Source organism: Cottoperca gobio, chromosome 14, assembly GCF_900634415.1.
Source record: "Cottoperca gobio chromosome 14, fCotGob3.1, whole genome shotgun sequence".
NCBI classification, from domain to species: Eukaryota; Metazoa; Chordata; class Actinopteri; order Perciformes; family Bovichtidae; genus Cottoperca; species Cottoperca gobio.
Window position 1 is genome coordinate 5,724,532 of NC_041368.1, and position 20,471 is coordinate 5,745,002.

General features: G+C 40.9%; 1 protein-coding gene across 1 annotated transcript in view; it reads left to right on the forward strand.

Annotated features, from left to right (window-relative positions):
• Positions 1 to 15,239: 15,239 nt before the first annotated feature.
• The window catches only part of atp2a3 (ATPase sarcoplasmic/endoplasmic reticulum Ca2+ transporting 3), a 45,016-nt gene continuing 39,784 nt past the window's right edge, over positions 15,240 to 20,471 (forward strand). Inside the window, exon 1 of the mRNA XM_029448749.1 lies at positions 15,240 to 15,621. Within this exon, the coding sequence (XP_029304609.1) occupies positions 15,504 to 15,621 (118 nt within the window). The 5' untranslated portion in view covers positions 15,240 to 15,503. The remainder of the gene's footprint in view (positions 15,622 to 20,471) is intronic.

Here is a 20,471-nt window from a genome sequence, read left to right on the forward strand (position 1 = left end):
TGATAACATAAACAGTGAGTCTCCCTAGCTGCCAGGGGGAGTCAGTACATGTGTTTGAACAATCTTCCTGGCCACAATGAGGGAAAAGTCCTGGGGAGAGCTCAGCACTTTAAATACAAACATTATGTGGGCCTTCTTCTAGAGGAGAGACGAATAGAGAGAGGAATGACATTAAAACAGAAATGAGGTGTCAAGTGGGCTGTATGGCAGCTCCTCCAGCCTGACCATGGAGACTATAAAAAGAATGAGACTTCCCAGAGGACCAGCGAACCTCAAGGAATCAACATCCGCTGGCCTAATCTCTAAACCTCCATCACAATCACTCCTCCTCTCTTTTTCCTCTCCTCCATCTCCTCGTACCTGCAGCCAGGAAACATGCAGATAGATGTCAGCTAGAGAGTCCACAGTAACAACCTTCCACTGATATTATTATGACGTGACAAATTATTCAGGTTAATTATCTGTCTGAGTCAGCCGGTGTGACAGCTCATTAAAGCGTTATGAAGCTTTTACAAGACTCTCTTTCTCTGTTCAAATTCACTGTGTGTTGAGAGGCCTCTGAAGAGGGGAAGCGTCCCTGAGAGGAGCTGAGCGTGACCAGACAGGCACCATCGAGAAGCGGAGTAGGTACAAACTCACATTCGTGACTGGTGCACTGGTGTCTCCGATAACCAAAACAAGGCGAGAGAGGAAGGTGTTTTCTACCATTGAGCTGTTGTTTCACAACTGATGAAAGAGGTGAATGCAAAAGCACAAGGAATTATTATATGTGTAGAGGCTGTATTTTCTGGTTGTGAAAGGGTAGCCACCATGAACTAATGCCTTTTTTATTTACAGCTGAAGTGTTTATGAAGTTAATGTCCTTCGGAGTGTACTACATCAGTGTGCATTGAGAGCAATGTGTAATGTACAACAGTAACAGAGGGACATTACAGTGTGTGTTGAAAATGTTCTTTCAACAGAAGAACTTGGATAGTAAACGCTTAGTTGTACTGTAGATTAAATAAACTACAGTGGCAGAGGATAAATGATCAGAGAAGCAGCTTAACAGGACAGACAAACATCTGCAGAGGCAAAAAAACATTTATTTATACCGTATGCGTGAATAAAATTACAATGATCTGAATGAGAGGAGTACCATCCAAACAGTTAGAGGGAAGTAGGAATAATGATGCTGCTGATGAAAGGAGACAAAAGCCTATTTGCTTTAACAATGGAGGAGTCATTCCCATACTCTCAAAGGCATTCACTTTGGGGATTCAGTAAATACAAACTGTGTCTCATAAAATTGAATAAGCATATTTGAACAGTGTCAGCATAAACGACAGAGGCTTACCGCTGGCTTTCACTTTCCCAAAGCAGCGAGGTTTCCTCTCTGTCAATCATTTAGTGTGTCTTAAATGTTGATTTTTGTTAATGGTTATATAGGCCTATATGACTTGGTTCTTCAGATAAATTATGACACTTTAAAGCAAAGAATCAGTATTTTTGTAAATATGGACAGCTGTAATGTTACAAGTATGTTTGTTATGCTTACATTACTTATACACAATAACTAATGAGTCGGCACTTTTTCTAACACAGCCGAACATCAAGCAAGTGCAGCATCACAAGACATAGCAAGCCAGCTAATATCACTTACTAGTCCAACAGCAATAAGGCCAGCTCGGCATCCATCTTGCAGCCTTATATTTTGCAAAGCTCTCGCCAACGACTAAAAGCCAGTCTGCGATTTAGTCTTGTCTGGTGGCCTCTTGTTGGCTCACTGTCTTCTTTTCTCTTCTTTTGCTAGCGGTGTAAACACCACACCAAACTCCCCCAGGTGCTCCGAGCTCCGAGTCCTGGCAGCATGGCTAACTGAGCTAACTAGCTAAAGGCAGCTACAGTGAGCAGTTAGTGTTGCTTTAGCTCTCTGTCCCTCAGGAAACTCTATAAATCACAGAGAATCGAGATAGAGCAGTCGGAGGACAACAGAGGTAAAACCAGAAGATATGATTCAGTTTCACCGAACAGGCGAAACTGAGAGAGCCACCGTTCATTCTTGAATATTTTAAGGTAAAATAGTATAATAATGCTGCTTTAAGAAACCCTTTTTTCCAGAAATCCACCTTATTGTCATCACTTCCCAGCCTTTTAGTCTGTTGGCTTTGTAATTATTTATAAGCAGTGTGGACGTTGCATTATTTCTTGTGGTTGAGTCATATTGCATTTCATTCTAATGGTTCTCTGGGACTTTTATATCCTTCACATTGTGGCAGAAATCTCTCTTCTTTGCTGCATTAATGTTTTGTTAAAAACCGAACACTTCATCTCACTTGTTCCCCGTTTGTAACAGTATGTTACTAGTGCTGCCTGTTATCTGTTTGATTTGCATGTTTTCTCCTCAACCCATGATGGAAGGTGATGTTTTTGTGTTTGTGCATTAAAGGCACACTGCATTTGCATCTGACGTCATTGTACACCTGGTATTGTTTACCTAAATTACAGCTTCAGAGCCAGATGATGGGAACTCTAGAAATATTTATCTGTTTGCAGCTGATTTTTACTGAATACCATTTTCCTCATGAAAATAAACATGTTGCATTTAAGAAGTTGTTAGCTCACAGATTATGCTTACATGTTCGCTGAACAGTTAAACAAGTGGGACGGCCTTTGAATCAAATTTCTTCTCTTCCAGTTGGTATTTTTCCGAATGCTCTTTAAATGAGGAACCCCTCAGTTCACTTCAGTATCGCTCCACTGTTCACAGAGTAGCTATTTGCATCTGTATTGTGCGAGTGGAACAGCAACAGTCTTGGACCCACCTGCCTTCGAGTCTTGTTCCTCCCCTTCCTGTTATTCTTCCCTTTGCTGTAAAACTCTCTAGCAACAACAGGCAGCACCCAAACCTCACACGTGTGGTTAAAACTCACGACTGTTGAGATGGCTGAATAGACATCTGCTGATGTACAGTGTCTTTGCATATCAGTATTCATCAGCAGCCATTTGCCTGAAATGTAGATAGTTTGGCTTGGGGACTATTAGAGAAGTTTGTGCATTCCCACTATGAAGTGTTTATTCTTTCCCAATCATCTTATATTCAATCTGCCATGCTATATGTTTTGCATTTGTTCCTTTTTTGAAACCCTTTATTTCCCCTTTACATAATTTACAAAGGCCATAATGAATATTTTTAAGATTGATGAAATGACTGTTGGTAATGTGAAAGGTGAAACCCGTAGAGATGAACCCCTCAGCTTCACGAAGTCTTAGTTTTACAGCCATCAACTTAGTGTTTTGGTTCACTCTCACCGCTCTCATTGTGTCGTTTTCAGGCGCAGCAAGCAGTTGCACATTATCTCCTCCAGACTTCTTATACACAAGATGGTAGTTACCGTCATTGGTCAAATATCTAAGGTTTCAAAGAAATAATTAAATGTTTGCTTTTTCTCCTCTGTGGCTGCACAGCACAATCTCTGTGGCTAAACTGACAGGAGAAACTGGTTCTTACAGTGTCTCACAAATGTAATGAGACCCAGGGGAACTCATTCATGAAATCTGGTGCTGCTGGTGTACGACTAGAATGAAACCTATCCTGTCGTTGCTCTGCTGCACCTTCAGCCCCACTCTGTTGACGGTAAGGCAGGAGGACTCAAAGAGAAGAAGTGTGTCTCTCTCAGCTCGTTTGAATAAAGTCACACATTTTTTCTAAAAGGAGAAGTGTTAATATTCAAACTGAACAGTTACTATCCTCACCCATCTGTTCCATCTGACAGTGTTTGTCATGAGTCCCGAAAGCCTGGCTCATCTGAGTACAACAACCCCCCTGTGCTTTCACTGTGGGGGGGTCCCTATATAAAAGGCCATGCATTTTGCCACCAGAGCTTTCGTCATTGAGTTGCCACTGCTCTGCTCTGCGATATTACGCTGTAGACTGATGAAGGCACATCTGTCCCTCATTAAAAATGATCGGACGGAGGGGAGGGCCAGACTACTGGACAGTCCTCATTTAGCTACACACACACACACACACACACACACACACACACACATGCCGGATCAAGGATGAGTCCCTCTCTGCCATGGCAACTTAGAGTGTGGAAAGACTAATAAGAGTTGCTTCCTTGTCAGGAAGCTTGAGCGGTGCATGTCACGAGGTGACCCTGGGCTCTGTCTTACAGGAGTGATTAGCATCCTGCATTGGCTATAGACTTTTTCTGCAACTTATTAAATAAATACTTCACCCGCAAAATGACCATTTGTATATGAATTACTCCCCCTGTGTTACCAAGGTAACGCTTGGTGAGTAATTGACATGCAAATAGTCTTTTTGCGGGTGAAATATTTAAGTGTATTAAAGTCTCTGTGGTAACCTAATCATAGCCCTGGTTTTTATTCAAACAGCCTATGGGAATGCCACATGCTTTTATTGTACATTCTGTGGCTACAGGTAACTCAGCCATTTGCAGCAAAACAGGTATCTTTGTCTGTATTTAAAGCTTGTATAACTGATATGTTTATAATAAAAATGGGCCAAATGAATGTGTAATGCGAGAATTGGTTTGGTTTTCTTGCCTGCAGCTTAGCTGTTTTAGTTCACCCTCACCACTCTCACAGCATCGCCGCAGCAGGCAGCTGTCATCAACAAGAAAGCTGTAAAAGTCTCTGTACTCTACCTACCCCACACCAATCAGCAAACACACGTTAGCGACTAGCTGGTGGAGCAATTAGCGGCAATTAGGCCTCATGTGAATGCCAATGGAGGCTGTGAATGACAGTTAACCCGGCAGAGGGAGAAGTCAACTTTCTTTTCTCCAGGTAATCTGGGTGCAGGGTGTCACACGCAGAGACTAAGATGAGCAAAGCAAAATAAACTCTTTATCCACCGTAAAAGGATCTGATGTAAAAATATTGTCAGCATCTCTCATTCATTTGAATCTAAACACATTATTTCTTTATGCGTCACCTGCTCCTCTCCACCCCCCCCCCCAACCTCTCCCTCCGCAATGCACGTTTTTCTATTTCCCAGGTCACTGATTAGTAATTGGAGCTGTCCGACAAGAAGCGACAGACTCCATCGTTGTTGTGTGTGTCTGTTGTGATGTGGAGAAGCGTGTTCATTGCTAATTTACATAAAAGCCCTTGGGGGATTTGAAGACGGGCACTTGATCCTCTTTGATGGTCCAGTCTGTCCGTGGTGATGATGAGTGTGGAGAAATGGTTAGAGGAAGCAGGGGACCTACACCTCAGCTGAGGTGACTTTCCAGAAACATTTATTATTGCATGAAGGGGATGTAATTCTTCAAACCTTCCCTTTTTAAATGCATAATACAATCTTTTACTCTTTAATAACTGACATCAGAGGTGGAAATAAATATTCCTGATGGAGTAACAATGATACCTTTCAAAGCACACAAACCCACTTGTGAATGTGATCATCACTGCTGTGTCTGATGATTATACCAGCAGCTGCAGTATCATGTCAAAGCCCAAAGTTGTGAAACCTCTGCACTTGTTGACAGCATTTCATGCTAGAGTTAATTGGTGTAGATGACCTGTCAAACCCAACGCTGAGGAGCACAGAAGGAGCTTTCGGAGGGTGATCATCACTGCTATTAATAGCATTAGCAGGCCCAAGACGAGCTGGAAGAGCAAATCCTGAATGCAAAGTTCTATCCATCACCTGGACAGGGGAATAGCACAATGCTTATTATTCAGCGTTGCCTTTCCTTTGCCCGAGGACATTTTGTATTTGTCGTCCTGTTATTTTCTGTTTCTTACTCTCTTCTAATGCTGATTTACAGCTATATGATTTTAACAAGGAATTCAAACTGATTGAAAAGAGGACTGAGGATATTTTGTGTTGATACAGTGAAGGTACATATCTTTTTGTTTTAGTACTGCAATAAAGATCAAATGCATTACAATGTTAATGTACTTTGTATGCACAAGTCCTTCTCCTGTCTTTGTGGCTTCAGAAAATGTTTGGCTTCTTACTAAGAGCAAAAGCTGCTCCGATTGATAGTTATTATTGATTGAACTGTTTAATCCGTGTTAATAATTTTTGTAATGTCTGTAAGTACTCAGTGAGGGCTTCACTAAGGTGAGAAGATTATAATGAACAACATCTCTGGGATGTCCAAAGGAACTATAGATCTCGTAGAAGAAAAACACGAGTGAAGTAATCAATAATCTTTCTTTCTTCCTCTGTAGTTTACTGAGATACTTTCCTCTTAAATGTTTAATATATTTCCTCTTTTCTCGCTCTCTAATTCTAATGCATTTAGCATCTATATTAACTAGCCATACACGGTCTGTCAAGGCTGCTTGGCAGTGATTTAACATGGAACAGGTTGCTTCAGAGATCAGGATTTGATTGTGGGCAGAGCTCTGAGGCAGATACAGGGATTATGATGCAGATGTCTTTCCCACTATTTAGGACTAAAGAACTAAAATGATGCCAAAGCATTCAAACTTCTTTTAAAGGTCAGTCGTGTGTGTGTGTGTGTGTGTGTGTGTGTGTGTGTGTGTGTGTGTGTGCGTGTGTGTGTGTTTGTGTGTGTGTGTGTGTGTGTGTGTGTGTCCAATATGTTTTGTGATCATCTGGATTATGACAAGGATCTCTTGTGGTTGGGCTGATAAATAAAAAATTAAACAAATAAAACACTTGTATTGTCTGTTTTATACCGTCATTAACTTCTGACTCCTAACCGGCCGGTTGGGGTCGCAACTGATCAACAACTGCTGTAGCAGCAAAAGGCATTTCCAATGATTGGCTAGGCTAAAAACAAGCCTTACCCAGTCTGGTGTAGGCCACATGTTGGCCTTTGTTGTGGCTTAAAAACTGACACGCATTGAAAGGTTTGGCCTCATTTGGAAGCGGAGCATCTCTAGATTAATTCCATACTTAATATGTTATAATCCACAAGAGTAGTGCTCGATACGAGATGAATAAATCAACGTTTTTATGTTCGCTGCCATCTTGACAGTAAGAGATTCAACTCCCGAAGTCATGAACGTAGTTCCTATCTTGTCCTTGCCCTCTAGGAACTGTTAATCTTTTACAGACTCTTTGTTTGTGTATGGGACCGTGCATTCAGCACAGGCCTGCACTGGGATGCCTATTAAACACACAACATCAGTGACTCTGGTTATTACTTTATAAGCAACGTTTCATTCCATTACAGACAGACTGAGTGACAAAGTGACCCCAGTCATCGCACTGTGAATCATCCTGAATTAAATCGATTGAGTAGCAAACTGTGTGTGTGTGTCTGTGTGTGTGTCTGTGTGTGTGTGTGTATGTGTGTGTGTGTGTGTGTGTGTGTCTGTGTGTATGTGTGTGTGTGTGTGTGTGTGTGTGTGTGTCTGTGTGTGTGTGTGTGTGTGTTGGAGCCTGGCTAGCCTATTCAGAATTGAAGTGTTGGCTTTAGGGAGAATGGAAAATGAACAGTGACGAGTGTAGAAAGTGGGCTGTCAAAGGTTGTGCAGTTTAATCACATCACACAAAATTATCTACATTAATCAAGAGCGATAGAATTGTTCTGATTAATTCAAATGGTTTATTTGAGCAATGTTGGAGGGACAAAGAGTGACAGGCAGACTAATTAGGTTCACTTAAACAACCTACACACTTCTATTTAAATCACTGATGTAAATATAGACTTTGAGTTGAATGTTCTGTAACTGCATTGGTTTCCCTACAACACCAACTAGAACCACCAGAAGATATGGACATGAAGGTAGAATTAACCAAACAAGTCTAACCACTGTGTCAGATATGGGATCATATCCGCCCTTGCATTGACATTTAAAGAGAGACTTTGTAAGTTTTGAAAGAATAAATAACACATTCATAGTCTTAAAAAGAAACAGTTTAAAGCAATAAAACACACCTGTGTTATAATCAGTACACTCAGGGCTGCTACAGCCTTACTTGGTCTGGCATGACAATTAGCTTGTGGTGGCTAATGTTAGCTAATATTATGACTTTGGACATATCTTGTGTGATACTGTGATACTGACAGTCACCTAATGAGTCGTCTCTGCTTGTGCTATTGTTTCACTATATTTTAGCATTTGCCATTGTTGCCCTGCTCTACTCTGCTGACATCTCTTTTCATGCCACTGTAAGTAATGAGGCAACTTGCGTTGTAATGATTTCTAATTAAACGTGTTAAATCACATCTTTTTTTTTACATGAAAAATCATTGCTTCTGTGTGATATTTACACAATTAAAGGGTTTTATTTCTCCATGTCTCTGATGCTTCAAAACATACCTCTTCAATACTGGACATCACAAGTATGTACTGCTGTTTCAAGCATCATTCGAGAACTGTATTTCAAATATTGAGTTATTAAGCACACAGTTCTCCCCTGATATAAAACATTTCCCTTCCCTTCCTGAGGCTGACAGGCTGCGTGGCATCCTGCTGCTCCAGACTATTAAATGATGTGCAAAGCCCCAGAACGGGGGAAGAGGGGAAGCAGAAAGGGGAAAAGAGGGGAGAGGTTTATTAATGGCCAGGCGGTTGGGTGGGGTCGACTTGCCACTTGAGCTGCTTGTCAGGTACAGCTGCTTCAGACTGTTTTTTTGACTCATGTCTCCTTGAATTAAAGTCAATGGCAGCAGCAGCTGTTTGTTCCCAACACTCCAGTCTTTTGTACAAGCAGCATAGAGATTTCAAATGTACCGAGCTCTGAGAAAAAAACATCAAGAGTGCCTGTTTATCACAGTCAAATTCAAAATACATTTCATATCAAATGTCAAAACCTGATTTCAGGTCCAGGTGCACAGAGGATGTCATGTTTGGTCTCAGATGGAGTACAGTAGGTTTGTGATGACGTGCGAGGTGAAGGGAAATGTCTTTTTTTTTAACGCTTGGTAGGCCACGGCTCATTTCCCTCATGCAAATTAAAGCTGCAAGCAAAAAGGGGGAAGGCAAATGCTATTGGAAGGCTGACAGCGCTGTGTGGAAAATATTGTGTGACCGGCACTGAGACTAGCACAGTCCCCCAGTGTGTGCCACTGAAGGGAAAGAGGGAGTGAGCCATAGAGGGGGGTCCGGGTGGGGATTTCCTTTTCATGAGAGCTTTGGCATTAAAAGGGTTCTCTCGAAATTTATGTCACCGCAAGGGCTGGTGCAAAAGGCACTCACACACACATGATTAAAGAGAACCATAAATCGATACTGATGATGATTCACGATAATCTCACTGACTGTGCGTGTGAGTGGGCAGCGAGCAGAAGCAGTGGAACCTGTGGTTGTAGCGTCTGCCGGGGATCTGAGAGAGCTGTAGTGAGCTCCGATTTTTAAAATAGAAAATCTTTGGGTCTGCATATTCACACAGAGACAAAAACTGAACCCCCAAAAGCAAGTGAGAGGACACTTGTTGGCACTTAGCATCCAAGAACTTCATGCAGCCAGTGACCATCCTCCAGACAGCACTTCTGGAAGTTACATAAGATCCAGATATAAATAAATCTTTTTGCTGTGAGAGAAGAGGCCGGCTGTGAGCGAGGACAGAATTGGAGCACCTTGTTCCTTAAATATTTTGTGCCCAACGAGGTCCCAGTCCATACCTGTGATATCCAACAGTGGACCCATTTCAGCATCTGCATGCTGTTGGGAGATTGTGCTGCAGTAACCTTACACTCAGGATAAAGTGATGGAAAAGAAACCTGGAACACTGGTTTCCCTACTTGCATTTAGTTCGTCCAAGCCAATGATAACTGGGTAAATTCATTGCTACTATATGAATAAAGTGCTGATTTCCTCCCAACAGGGGCTCCACACTCATAAAGCATTTCACAGTGATGTTTCTTTAATAAATAATACAGGTTTATAATGGATTGAGTCCGACTTTGGGACTTTGTGATTATTTCAATTTTCTGCCTCTTCATACTACGACTCCACCCAGGCGGCAATCTGCGGCTCTAAAAAAGTGAAGCCAATGCAGAAGGGCCTAAACCTGCATTATTTCTAATGGCCAGCAGGGGCCGACTCCACTGGTTGCAAAAACAAGTCAGATTGTGTAGAAGTAAATGAGAAAATTACCCGACTTCGCTCTTGATTTATTCCCTCAGTAAACATCTTCTTAATCTCAATCACTAGTTTCAAATTTTCTTCAATACAGCATAATGTTTGTTTTGTAAATTAAGGTCGCATTCAGAGTTAAATAGATGATAAAACAGGGTATGCTTTATCGTAGGGGCTACCTTGTGATTGACAGGTTGCTACCACGGCGTTATGAGGTGTGTGTTTATTGTCCGTGTCTTTGTGTTAGAACTTTCCCCTTTTCACAGTGTTTTCAGTTCATGAAAGTTAATCTTGTCCAAATATTGTCACTTCTGCATTTTAAAAAAAATGGCGACAGCCAAAACTCGAGGCTTCAAAACTGTAGTCCACAAATCAATAGGTGACGTCACAATGACTACGTCAACTTCTTATATACAGCCTATGACATTATACTTTTACTCCACTGTATTTATTTAATTATTAGAGTTACTAGTTTAATTTGCAGTTATATATTAATGATATACAATGTAATCAATGAATGAATTATAATTTTGTATTATAGATTAAGATTAGATGAGACTTTTTTGGTTCCTGGGGGAAATTCACAAGCTAACTAGCTGCAGCATTATTTTTACTGTTGATACTTTAAGTATATTTTGATACTGGTAGTATTGCCACAGTATTTCTACACTGTGGCAATACTACCTTTACTGAAGAATAAGATCTGAGTACTTCTTCCTGCAAGCAGCCAATCAGGACGAAACAGGCATCATTCAAGAGTTTAATCCAAAAGGACATAGATAGAGGAAGAAAATAAATTTGACTTGATCATAGGCTCGGCACAGAGGGCAGGATCAGAGATGTGTGATGGTTTCATTGGTTGGAAGTTTGGGTTACACCTACTGCACATGTCGCATGAGGTCACCTTTACTGTTTTCCAAGAAGTGACAGTTTACCAGGAAGTTCAAGTCTCAATGGGGTCTTAGTGTGTATACTGAAGGTGCATATTTGTTTCTGATGCATCCTGGGCATTAAATGAGTTATACAATATTACCTTATATACATATATATATATATATATATATATATATATATATATACATATATATATATAATATATATATATATATATATATATATATATATACACATATATATATATATATATATATATATATATATATATATATATATATACACTATATATATATATATATATATATATATATATATATATATATACACATATATATATATATATATATATATATATATATATATATATATATATATATCTATCTATATATACATATCTATATATATATATATATATATATCTATATATATATATATATATATATCTATATACATACCTTAGAAGTACTCCCTTTTTTCTTAATGATTTTACAAACTGCCTTCAAGGAAACATGTTGCCCTTTACATAAGTCTTGAATCAGGTGGAATGTGTTATGGATATTGCTGGTATGGCCTGTATGTATTTCCCTTGTGTTGTTTTTATGTATTATATGTGTTCTGACATGTAAAACTGCTTGTGCTGCCGTCTTGAGAATAACTCTGTGAAAGAAGAGCTCTTGTATCTCTATGAGACCTTCCTGGCTAAATAAAAGAAAACAAATACATTAATTTGCTATGAGCCACCAATTTTAGCCAGAATGTGAGCAACCGGGGTGCTTAAAGTCACAAGGAAAGAACATGTTGATGTGTTGCTGCATGTATTTCTGGTTGAAACAGGTTGTTGGAAAGGGCCAAAGTGAGTGTGTTGGAGCGCGATAAACAAGGAAAGTGAATTAGTGCATCAATGTGGATTCATAAAAATCAATAATTTCAGTCACTAAGATGCAATCATGTTGTCTCAGGAAAAAGGAAACCTTTATTGGAAGGTTAAAATGTCAAATTACTGCGGGCAGTATATTGCCACTGGTGTCATTCTGAAAGCTTTTTATAGACTAGAACAGGAGAGCAGAGAGGATTGTTGTTCAACTATCTATGATGACTCTGATGATGATCACAGGAGCACTTATGGGGTTTCCTAGACCCCATGGTGCTCCTGGAGGGGAAAAGAGGTCAAGAGAAATTATGTTCCCATACAACAAAACTGCAATCTCAATTAGGTGTTGATGGAGACATATTTTCCCTCAAAATATAGCTTTGTTGTATGGGAACACAATTTTAAGGAGAGCAGGCTGAGAAGCAACACATTCCAGGCAGTCAAGAAGATACGAAAAAATAAAAAAGCTTGAATAAATATGTGATGAGACTGTAGGCGTCCCCTCAGACAGTATACTTGCTTAGTTCCACTCAATTCCTGGATGCCATGGGATTGTGATTATATTATTTAATCAAAGACACAATCAACAATACTCAAAATAGCCTTATAATGCTTTTTGACATAACTTCAGATTACACTAAATAAATAAAGAATATCTGTCCTAAATCATTTATTAGTTTCTGGCTCTGGGAAAGTGAGAATAACAATAAATATTTTCAAAACTACTGTATCTCTTATCTCACCTTTCATGGCACTCAAGGACACCGTACAGAACATAAGGTTAAAAACAAGGAACTAACAAGCAACAAAACAAAGTCAGACAGTCATTCACAAACAAAACAAAAAACAAAGACTGAGAACAGAGAAAAATAAAACTTAAAAACAACAATCAGTTAACAAATGAGTAATTATTAAGAATATGCTAAGGGAGGGGATGTTGAACACTTGCCATATGTTTAACCATATTTGACTCCACAAAGTATCAGAGGGAAATACACTCAAGACCTTACTATCAAGAATCAATGTTTTGTCCCACGACTTGGACTGCAAGGACTTTGGGAGTGACACTGGACTGCCAGCATCGCTGCAACAGCCGCTCCTGCAGATACACTCTTTACAACATCAGGAGGATACGTCCCCTACTGACCCAGAAGGCGCCTCTGTGTGTGCCCTCTTGGCTTTATTCATTTGTTTGTTTTCCTCACGTCTGTTTATCTTCTTGTGCAATCAGAGTGATTTCTTTTACAAACCAAATAGTGCCAACAGTGCGGGACACACCACAAAAACAAAGGCCGACAGACGCTCACCGACAGCCAGACATTGACTGACAGCCGATATCAGCTTGGTGTGTCATGGCCTTTATCCAACCCAAGTTCTCCCACACTACACCAGCTCCTCCGCTCCCTTCACTGGTTACCAGTGGTGGCCCGAATCTGCTTCAAGTCTCTGGTGCTGGCCTACCGTGCTGTGAATGGATCAGGTCCTTCCTACATCCAGGCCATGGTCGAACCATACACCCCAGCGCGTTCACTTCGCTCTGCGTCAGCTTAGCGGCTCACTACTCCCTCACTGCGAGTGGGACCCAGATTCCCCTCAAACAAAACCGCATGTTAGCTATCCTGACTCCAAAATGGTGGAATGAAGTTAATGGTTTGGTCTACTTGAAGCTAATGTACTTGCAAGATTCTTGCATTACCTGCTATTACTGTACACGTACAAATACCTGTTATTCCTATAGCTTACTATTACTTTGTTGGGCTTGATGTATATATTATACAGGGAATTAACTCACTTTTAACTCACTGGACTTCCTGGGTGACCCTGTGTCAGCAAACATCCTCTGAAGCGATGGTATTCAACCTCGATCCTGAGGACTCTGAAGCTGTTTCTCAATACCAGGACAGCAACGAGTGGATTTAAGAAGGATGTTCATGCCAAGTCTCTTTGAGAGAACAGTCTGGCAGGAATGCAAGGACAGAGAACACAGCTGTCAGATTTTGAGACATTCTGTTTGGCTGCTATTGTCCAGCTCATTTCACCAGTGACAGGACAACACCACCATCACGTCTGACTGACACTTTGTAAAAGTATGCTTATTGTATTAATTGCATTTTCCTGTTTGTAAAAATGCTGTAAATAAAAAAACTAAAAACATTAAATGTTATTTGTAAGTGACGGCTATGCTCAGTAAAAATCAGAAATTCTTACCTACAAAACAGAAAAGAAACTCAAGCTTCCTCTCCACAAATGTGGGCAAATTACCTGCATCTTGAAAATATGCTTCAGAAATGACTGTTAATTGTGATTGTCTTCCTTTTCTTTAATTTCACTACGTAAATACACCAATTATTTGAAATTAGAACAGGAAAAATGTGGATCGTCCCTTCCGCCATCATTCTTCTAATGATCTCTGGGAGATCATGGTCAGCTGTTGATAATGATTTCAATACAACAAATAGACTTTGGGTAAGCACTAGACAGCTACAGTGAAATCATAAAGCGCAAAGCTGTCTAATTTCTGACTATCTTAGTTACATTTCAGTGTATGTTATTTATTTTTCTCAAACTAAAAACATACTGACAAAGCTATTACTCCATCCTGCTCATCTCTCTTCCCTCGAGCACAAGAGAAACTGGTTATGTGTGAAACACATACATTAAAGTGATTGCAGTATTTCTTCACTGACTCTACAACAAACCACAATTTACAAGCTACGTTTTCCTCTCTTTATGTCAGTTGTGAAGACAACTTCACAGTGGAAAATGGAATGTGGAAAAAGTGACAAGATATTTGGGGACACTGTTGTGTGCAGTATGCAAACTACTACTGTAACTCTGCACTGGTCTCACATTAACAGCAGTAGTATGGGTGCTGAGGAAATGAAAACCATTGCTTTAAAGGTAGGGCTAATACTAAAATCAATATATATATTTATATGTTTCTCTTACCTGTAGTGCTGTTTATTAATCCTATTGTTTTAGTTGTCGAGTGTTGGAGTCGTAAAGATGTCTGCCTTATAGGGAACTAGATGGCCCTTGGCTTGGCACCAAAACAATCCATATGGTTAAATAGCACTACAGGTAAGAGGGAACATATTGTATTTTTGATTTTGATTTTAATAGTCCTTGAGCAAGGCACTTTGTCCCCTTCAGCTCCAGGGGCGCTGATGCACAGCTGAGTTGAAGTCTAGAAGCAAAAAGATCATTTCCCCATAAGAAACAATACAATTAGGTCACATAGTAGCATTACCTACAACAAGTTAAAAACGTGCACTGTAGCAAACACGAGGACTGACAGAGCTGCATGTATCCTGTTTTAAAGGCAGATGTTTGAAGTGGTCGCACGAGGCAGAGGAACCCTCCGCTCAGGTACACGCAACCAATGGGAGCGCAGGAGGGAGTGCTCAACAGCGAAGAGGCGGTCCGCCCCGGCACACACGCAGCACACCTTCAGATGGAGATGAAGTAGCAGCAGCAGCAGCAGCAGTCGACCAACAGAGCAACAACAGCGTCTGTACCGCGGACCCGGAGCTTTTCTTCAGGGGACAGACAGGTGACAGAGCAGACAGACCGACACTCAGCCGCCTCAGCGTGCAGCGGAGAAAATTACTGCTGTTCGTTTCACCCCCACCCCCCGCACACCCGCCTATTGCAACAATAGATGTCACTCAACTACATGCATTTCGTTCTGATCATCTAAGCCCAGTCCGCCAAGATGGAAAATGCACACACTAAATCGGCGACTGAAGTTTTAGACAACTTCAGTGTGAACGAAAACACTGGGCTGACTCTGGAGCAAGTCAAAGTCAATGTGGACAGATATGGACCAAACGGTGAGTAGTTAAATATATTACTGCATCCTAATTACACTTCATAGCTGGTATGTATTACTGCCTCCATGCAGTATCGATTCATTTGCTTTGAAATCCAACTGCTTCCGTTATATTTCAGGCTGATGCAAATCGTGTGCGTAAAAAAACAATCCTATTGACTCTGGCGCACAGTCAGTGGAAATGTAAGTGGCACATTCATTGGTGCATATGTTGAAATCATTCATTGCGTATCACACCAGTTACACACACATATACACCTGCACAAGGGAGATATTAACGCAAATATACTTAATAAAAAAAAAATTTGTATTCATCTCATTCCCTGAGATCACCTCATGGCGTGTCAGGTCTCCTTTGAAACTCTGTCAGTGGTGTGTATATATAGTAGTTCACTATAGAAAACTTTATTCTCATCTAAAACAAAGATGAGCCCCCCTGAGCACGGTAATGTGACACCCCAAGCTCTCATGCAGGGATCAGGAAGTGCAGAGCAGGCTCAGGAGTGGAAGAGGATGAGGCGGTGGATGTAATGAAACAAATCTTGAACAACCTGTTTTCACTTTCAACAGTTGTTCTGCACATTGCTGTATACTTTCCAGTTCTAATTACGAGATACAAGAGGGAAGTAGATATGTAAAGCCATTTAACATTTGAAGAGTGGTAAAGATCACAAAGAAATAACCTCTACTGTCAAAAGCATCAGTGCAAGTAAAGTTATTTATCAGGTGTCTTTCAGGTGAAAATATTGCTTTTCTTGAGCAGTGTGGGTCACGCAGCAGCCCCCCCCCCTTCAGTCTTCTTCATCTTTTACTCTCAGCTGGTGTTGGATGAGTATTGTTGTGTGGAGCTCGGACCTGACATCACCACACCTTCACCTCCTGGCCTGTCATTTGCATGTGTGGCCAAGCTGTGGAGCAGAGCGGCACATTGTGCAAGTCAAACAGTAGCCCTTTTGTTGCAGCCAGGGGCCTGTGATGACTTCATGGAAAAAAGCAACGTCTTGCCACAGATAACATCTCTTTCGCTTTTAGCTGTGAACTTCCTGCCTTGTATGAGCGCGTTACACACACACACACACACATGCAGGAGGGAGGGAATGCCCTTTTTCCCTTTTAGGAGCTGACTCTTACAGGGGTTATCCACTGTAGCTGCTCCTTCACGTGCCAAAAAAGGGGAAGAAACTGCATTAAATTGGCGTGGGTCTGTTGACTATTTTAGCACAAGTCGTTGCAGAGAGATGTACTGCTGCTAAATGGCTCCTTCCCCTCTGCTCACAAACCGCAGACCTTGTAGTTGACTGCAAGCACTCCGTGTGAGCCTTGGTGTTTTGTTCCAGGCAGCGGCCGATCAAAGCTGTTTTGCAGGTGGTACGCTTACCTCTCTCCCCCTGGCATGCATGCACAATGTTTCATTCTAAGGCATAGTTAGCAGGATGTCATTATCAGCAGGATCATTAACCTAAATCAACATGTCCACAAACAAGATCTCCACTGTGCGTACACAGTCTGTGTATGTGTCTTAGATTGGACACGATAAGGCAAATGGGAGATTGTGAGATTGTGAGATTGACATGATTTGACGGTCGCATTGCTCTGTAGGAGGAAGCACTGACATGCTATGAGGATGAGGTGACATGTTTGGCTCATGCCCAACAATCCTCCGTGGGACCGGGGACGTCTAACACGCTCCATCAGCCGGGTATTTGGGATGGATGACTGACTGTTTCTAGAAACAACTGAGAAGTATCCGTTAGCTGTCCTATCAACCCCGCAGTTAAACCCTGACGAGCTTGTGTTGCCTCATTGCTTCTATACATAACTTGGAAGTTGAATATGCGTTGAGGTCAGATGCTTTGGCCTGGCTTTTATTTTTCATATCTTAATGTACATTGCAAAATCTTAAAGATTAGTCGGCCAATTGATAAATTGGTCGGCACAAATATAATTGGCAACAGTTTCTTTATTGATTAATCGCTCCAGTAATTTTTCATGCAAAATGTCAGAAAATGCTCTTTTCAGCCTCTCAAATATGGAGATTTTTTATATGTTTATATGTTTTATATCACATTAAAGTGAATATATTTGGGTTTTGGACTGAGAAAACAAGACTATTAAAGATTTGGATTTTAAGCAACATTTTCCACTTTTTCTTTCTGACTTTTAATAAATCAAATGATTCATCTATTAATCTAGAAAATAATCTGCAGATTTATTAACATTGAATATAATCCTTAGTTGCAGCCCTGCACTCTTGTCTCATTAGGAACAGGAGATTATTGATTTGACCTTGTTCTTTATGCCATAGATTCTTGCATTTTAGGATTCCTATATTTACAACAAAGCACATCAAATGTTTCCTTTCAATGCCACGCTGTAAGTAAAAACAGGTGAACGCCGTCTAGGCTTCCTGGCGTTATGTCTGCGCTTTCATGTTCTGTGACAGTAAAACCTCCACTGAGCAGCGTCAGCGTTTCTGATCCCTTTCTGAGATGTTGGAAAATTGTTACTGCCACATCTGGACAGTCTTTTCTACAAAGCAGTCTGTGCTGCAGGAAGGAGGCGGCTGACCTTTTATTCACACTTTTCATTTAAAGCAGCTCTTTTTACACACACACACACACACACACACACACACACACAGTATTAGCTAGTTTATTGTCGAAAACTACAAGCATCTCAATTTACAAGACAGTTTATCACGTTGATTGTTAAATAGTTGGTTCTGATGTAGTGGAGGAAGTCAAAGGGCTCTCTTTCACCCTCTCTCGCTCGCTCGCTCTCTCGCTCGCTCTCTTTCTGTGTGTGGGTGCACCAAGAATGTTTGTGCTGTTACAGCTTGCGGTGTTCGATCATTGTGGTGTGTACACTCTCAATTTTAGAAAGGGGCATATTCTTCTCATGAGCAATCAATGTTTTTGGAGAAGGGTTTGACCAAGGGCGCACATTTACAAAGGCGCTGCTGACACGCAGATGAGGGAGTTTCCACGGAAGAAAGGGTTTTTCACAGGAGGGAGTTAATTTATTGATTAATTTTCTTCTTCTGTCATTTAACATTTATGCAAATCCTGCTTTATAATCTCACAAATTACGCAGTCAAAGCTTTTTCAGACTTTGAAATAATAAATTAGAGTTAAATTAAGAGGCATTAATAATAAAAGTATGGTTAAATAAATCACTTGGCTTGTTAAAATGTCTTTCGACACTCCCTTTAGGAGAGGAGTACAATTGTGCAATATATTCAGGTTAAGCAACCTATAATGCAAGTCATTGCATCATCATGATGCAGCGTACAATGTTAGATGTTGACTTTCAAGCAGATTATGTTATCAAAGACAATCTGCCCAACATCCAAAACCGTATCTGCTTCACCTGTTGGTTAGTGCACTCTGCACACAAGTTCGACATTAAAGGGAAAGATATTTTGAAGTGGGGTTGTATGAGGTACTTATCCATAGTCAGTCGGCACGCCTCCAGTTTGAAGAAACAGACATTTAGTTGTTGCTGTCAAACAGCCCTCTCTGATTGGGGAACTGAAGCCATTATATCCATCCATGTCCTCTTCAAAGCCACCACACTCCATTGAGGAAAAACAGTCATTTTACCTCACAGAACAGGGGAGTTGCTGGTCTATTGCTGCCTCAATTGTTAGTTTGAATGTGTTATTGTGTGTCTTTGGTCAATTTAAGCTAACCCTTTAAAACACCAAAGTCTCACAATAACACAAACTAACTAAGCGATTGATGCAACAGTAGACCAGCAACTCCCGTGTTCTGTGAGGAAAATATTTATGTTTTTGTCAAAGGAGTCTAGTTGTTTTGAAGAGAACATAGGTAACTGCTTCAGTTCTCGTCAGATAGGGCTGTCTGACGGCAAGTTAAAGTGGAGAAAGTATTCTAAATATAGAGTACAGTACTTGGGTAAATAAAATACGTTTTGCTGCTTAGCTTCAGTGCTGGTACTTTTGTCTGTTTCTCCAAACTGGGGGCGTGCTGACCGTCATCTACAGTAGGTTACGCATGGTACAAGTACCTCATACAACCCCACTTCAAAACATCCAAACTATCACTTTAAGTAATTTTAATTATTGAATAATTTGTTTATTAGACGTGTGAACTTTTTTCCAAAAGTGATAATTCAATGACTCACAAAAAATAGTGTTTTGTTTCGTGTCCCTGAAGCAATCCCAAGTTGTGCTTATCAGGTGATGCCATCCTCGTTATTTTATGCAATGTAATCACACTATCCGCACACTAGCTTCTGCCACAAATAACATTTCGAACTTCCTCTAGTGGGATCTCACTCAGTGTTGTTTCTCTTCCTGTTCTGCAACCCGACATAAAAGCTGCCTGACTTACTCGCTCCTGCGTTTGAAATACGAGAGGCGTTCTGCCGTTTGCTGCACCTCCTCCTTCACACGAGACACACACACACACACACACACACACACACACACACACACACACACACACACACAGGTTGCACATTGCAGCACACTCCACAATCAGGGGTTTGTCAGCCTCCACTTTACCGTCTGAAAATGGTCCAGTTGAGAGTTTAAATTGTGGTAACAGCGTTGGAGTTGTGTGGGCTGAAAATGGAGAGTTAAGTTGTAGAAAAGTCATTTGAAGTCCTTGGGGTGTTGAGTCACTTCCCTGTTCTAGTGGGCTGCCCAGCTGCCTTCAAAGGAGCTGTGATCCTGTTCGAGCTTGTCACTTGTCTTGCCTTCTTGCCTCCTTCCCTCCCACCTCTGCATCTGTCAGTCACCATCATGCTCCTTATGGTAAGATGATGTTGAGTCACCGAGCTCTAAGGCACAGCCATGACCCGGTCCAATGAGGAGATGTGCACACA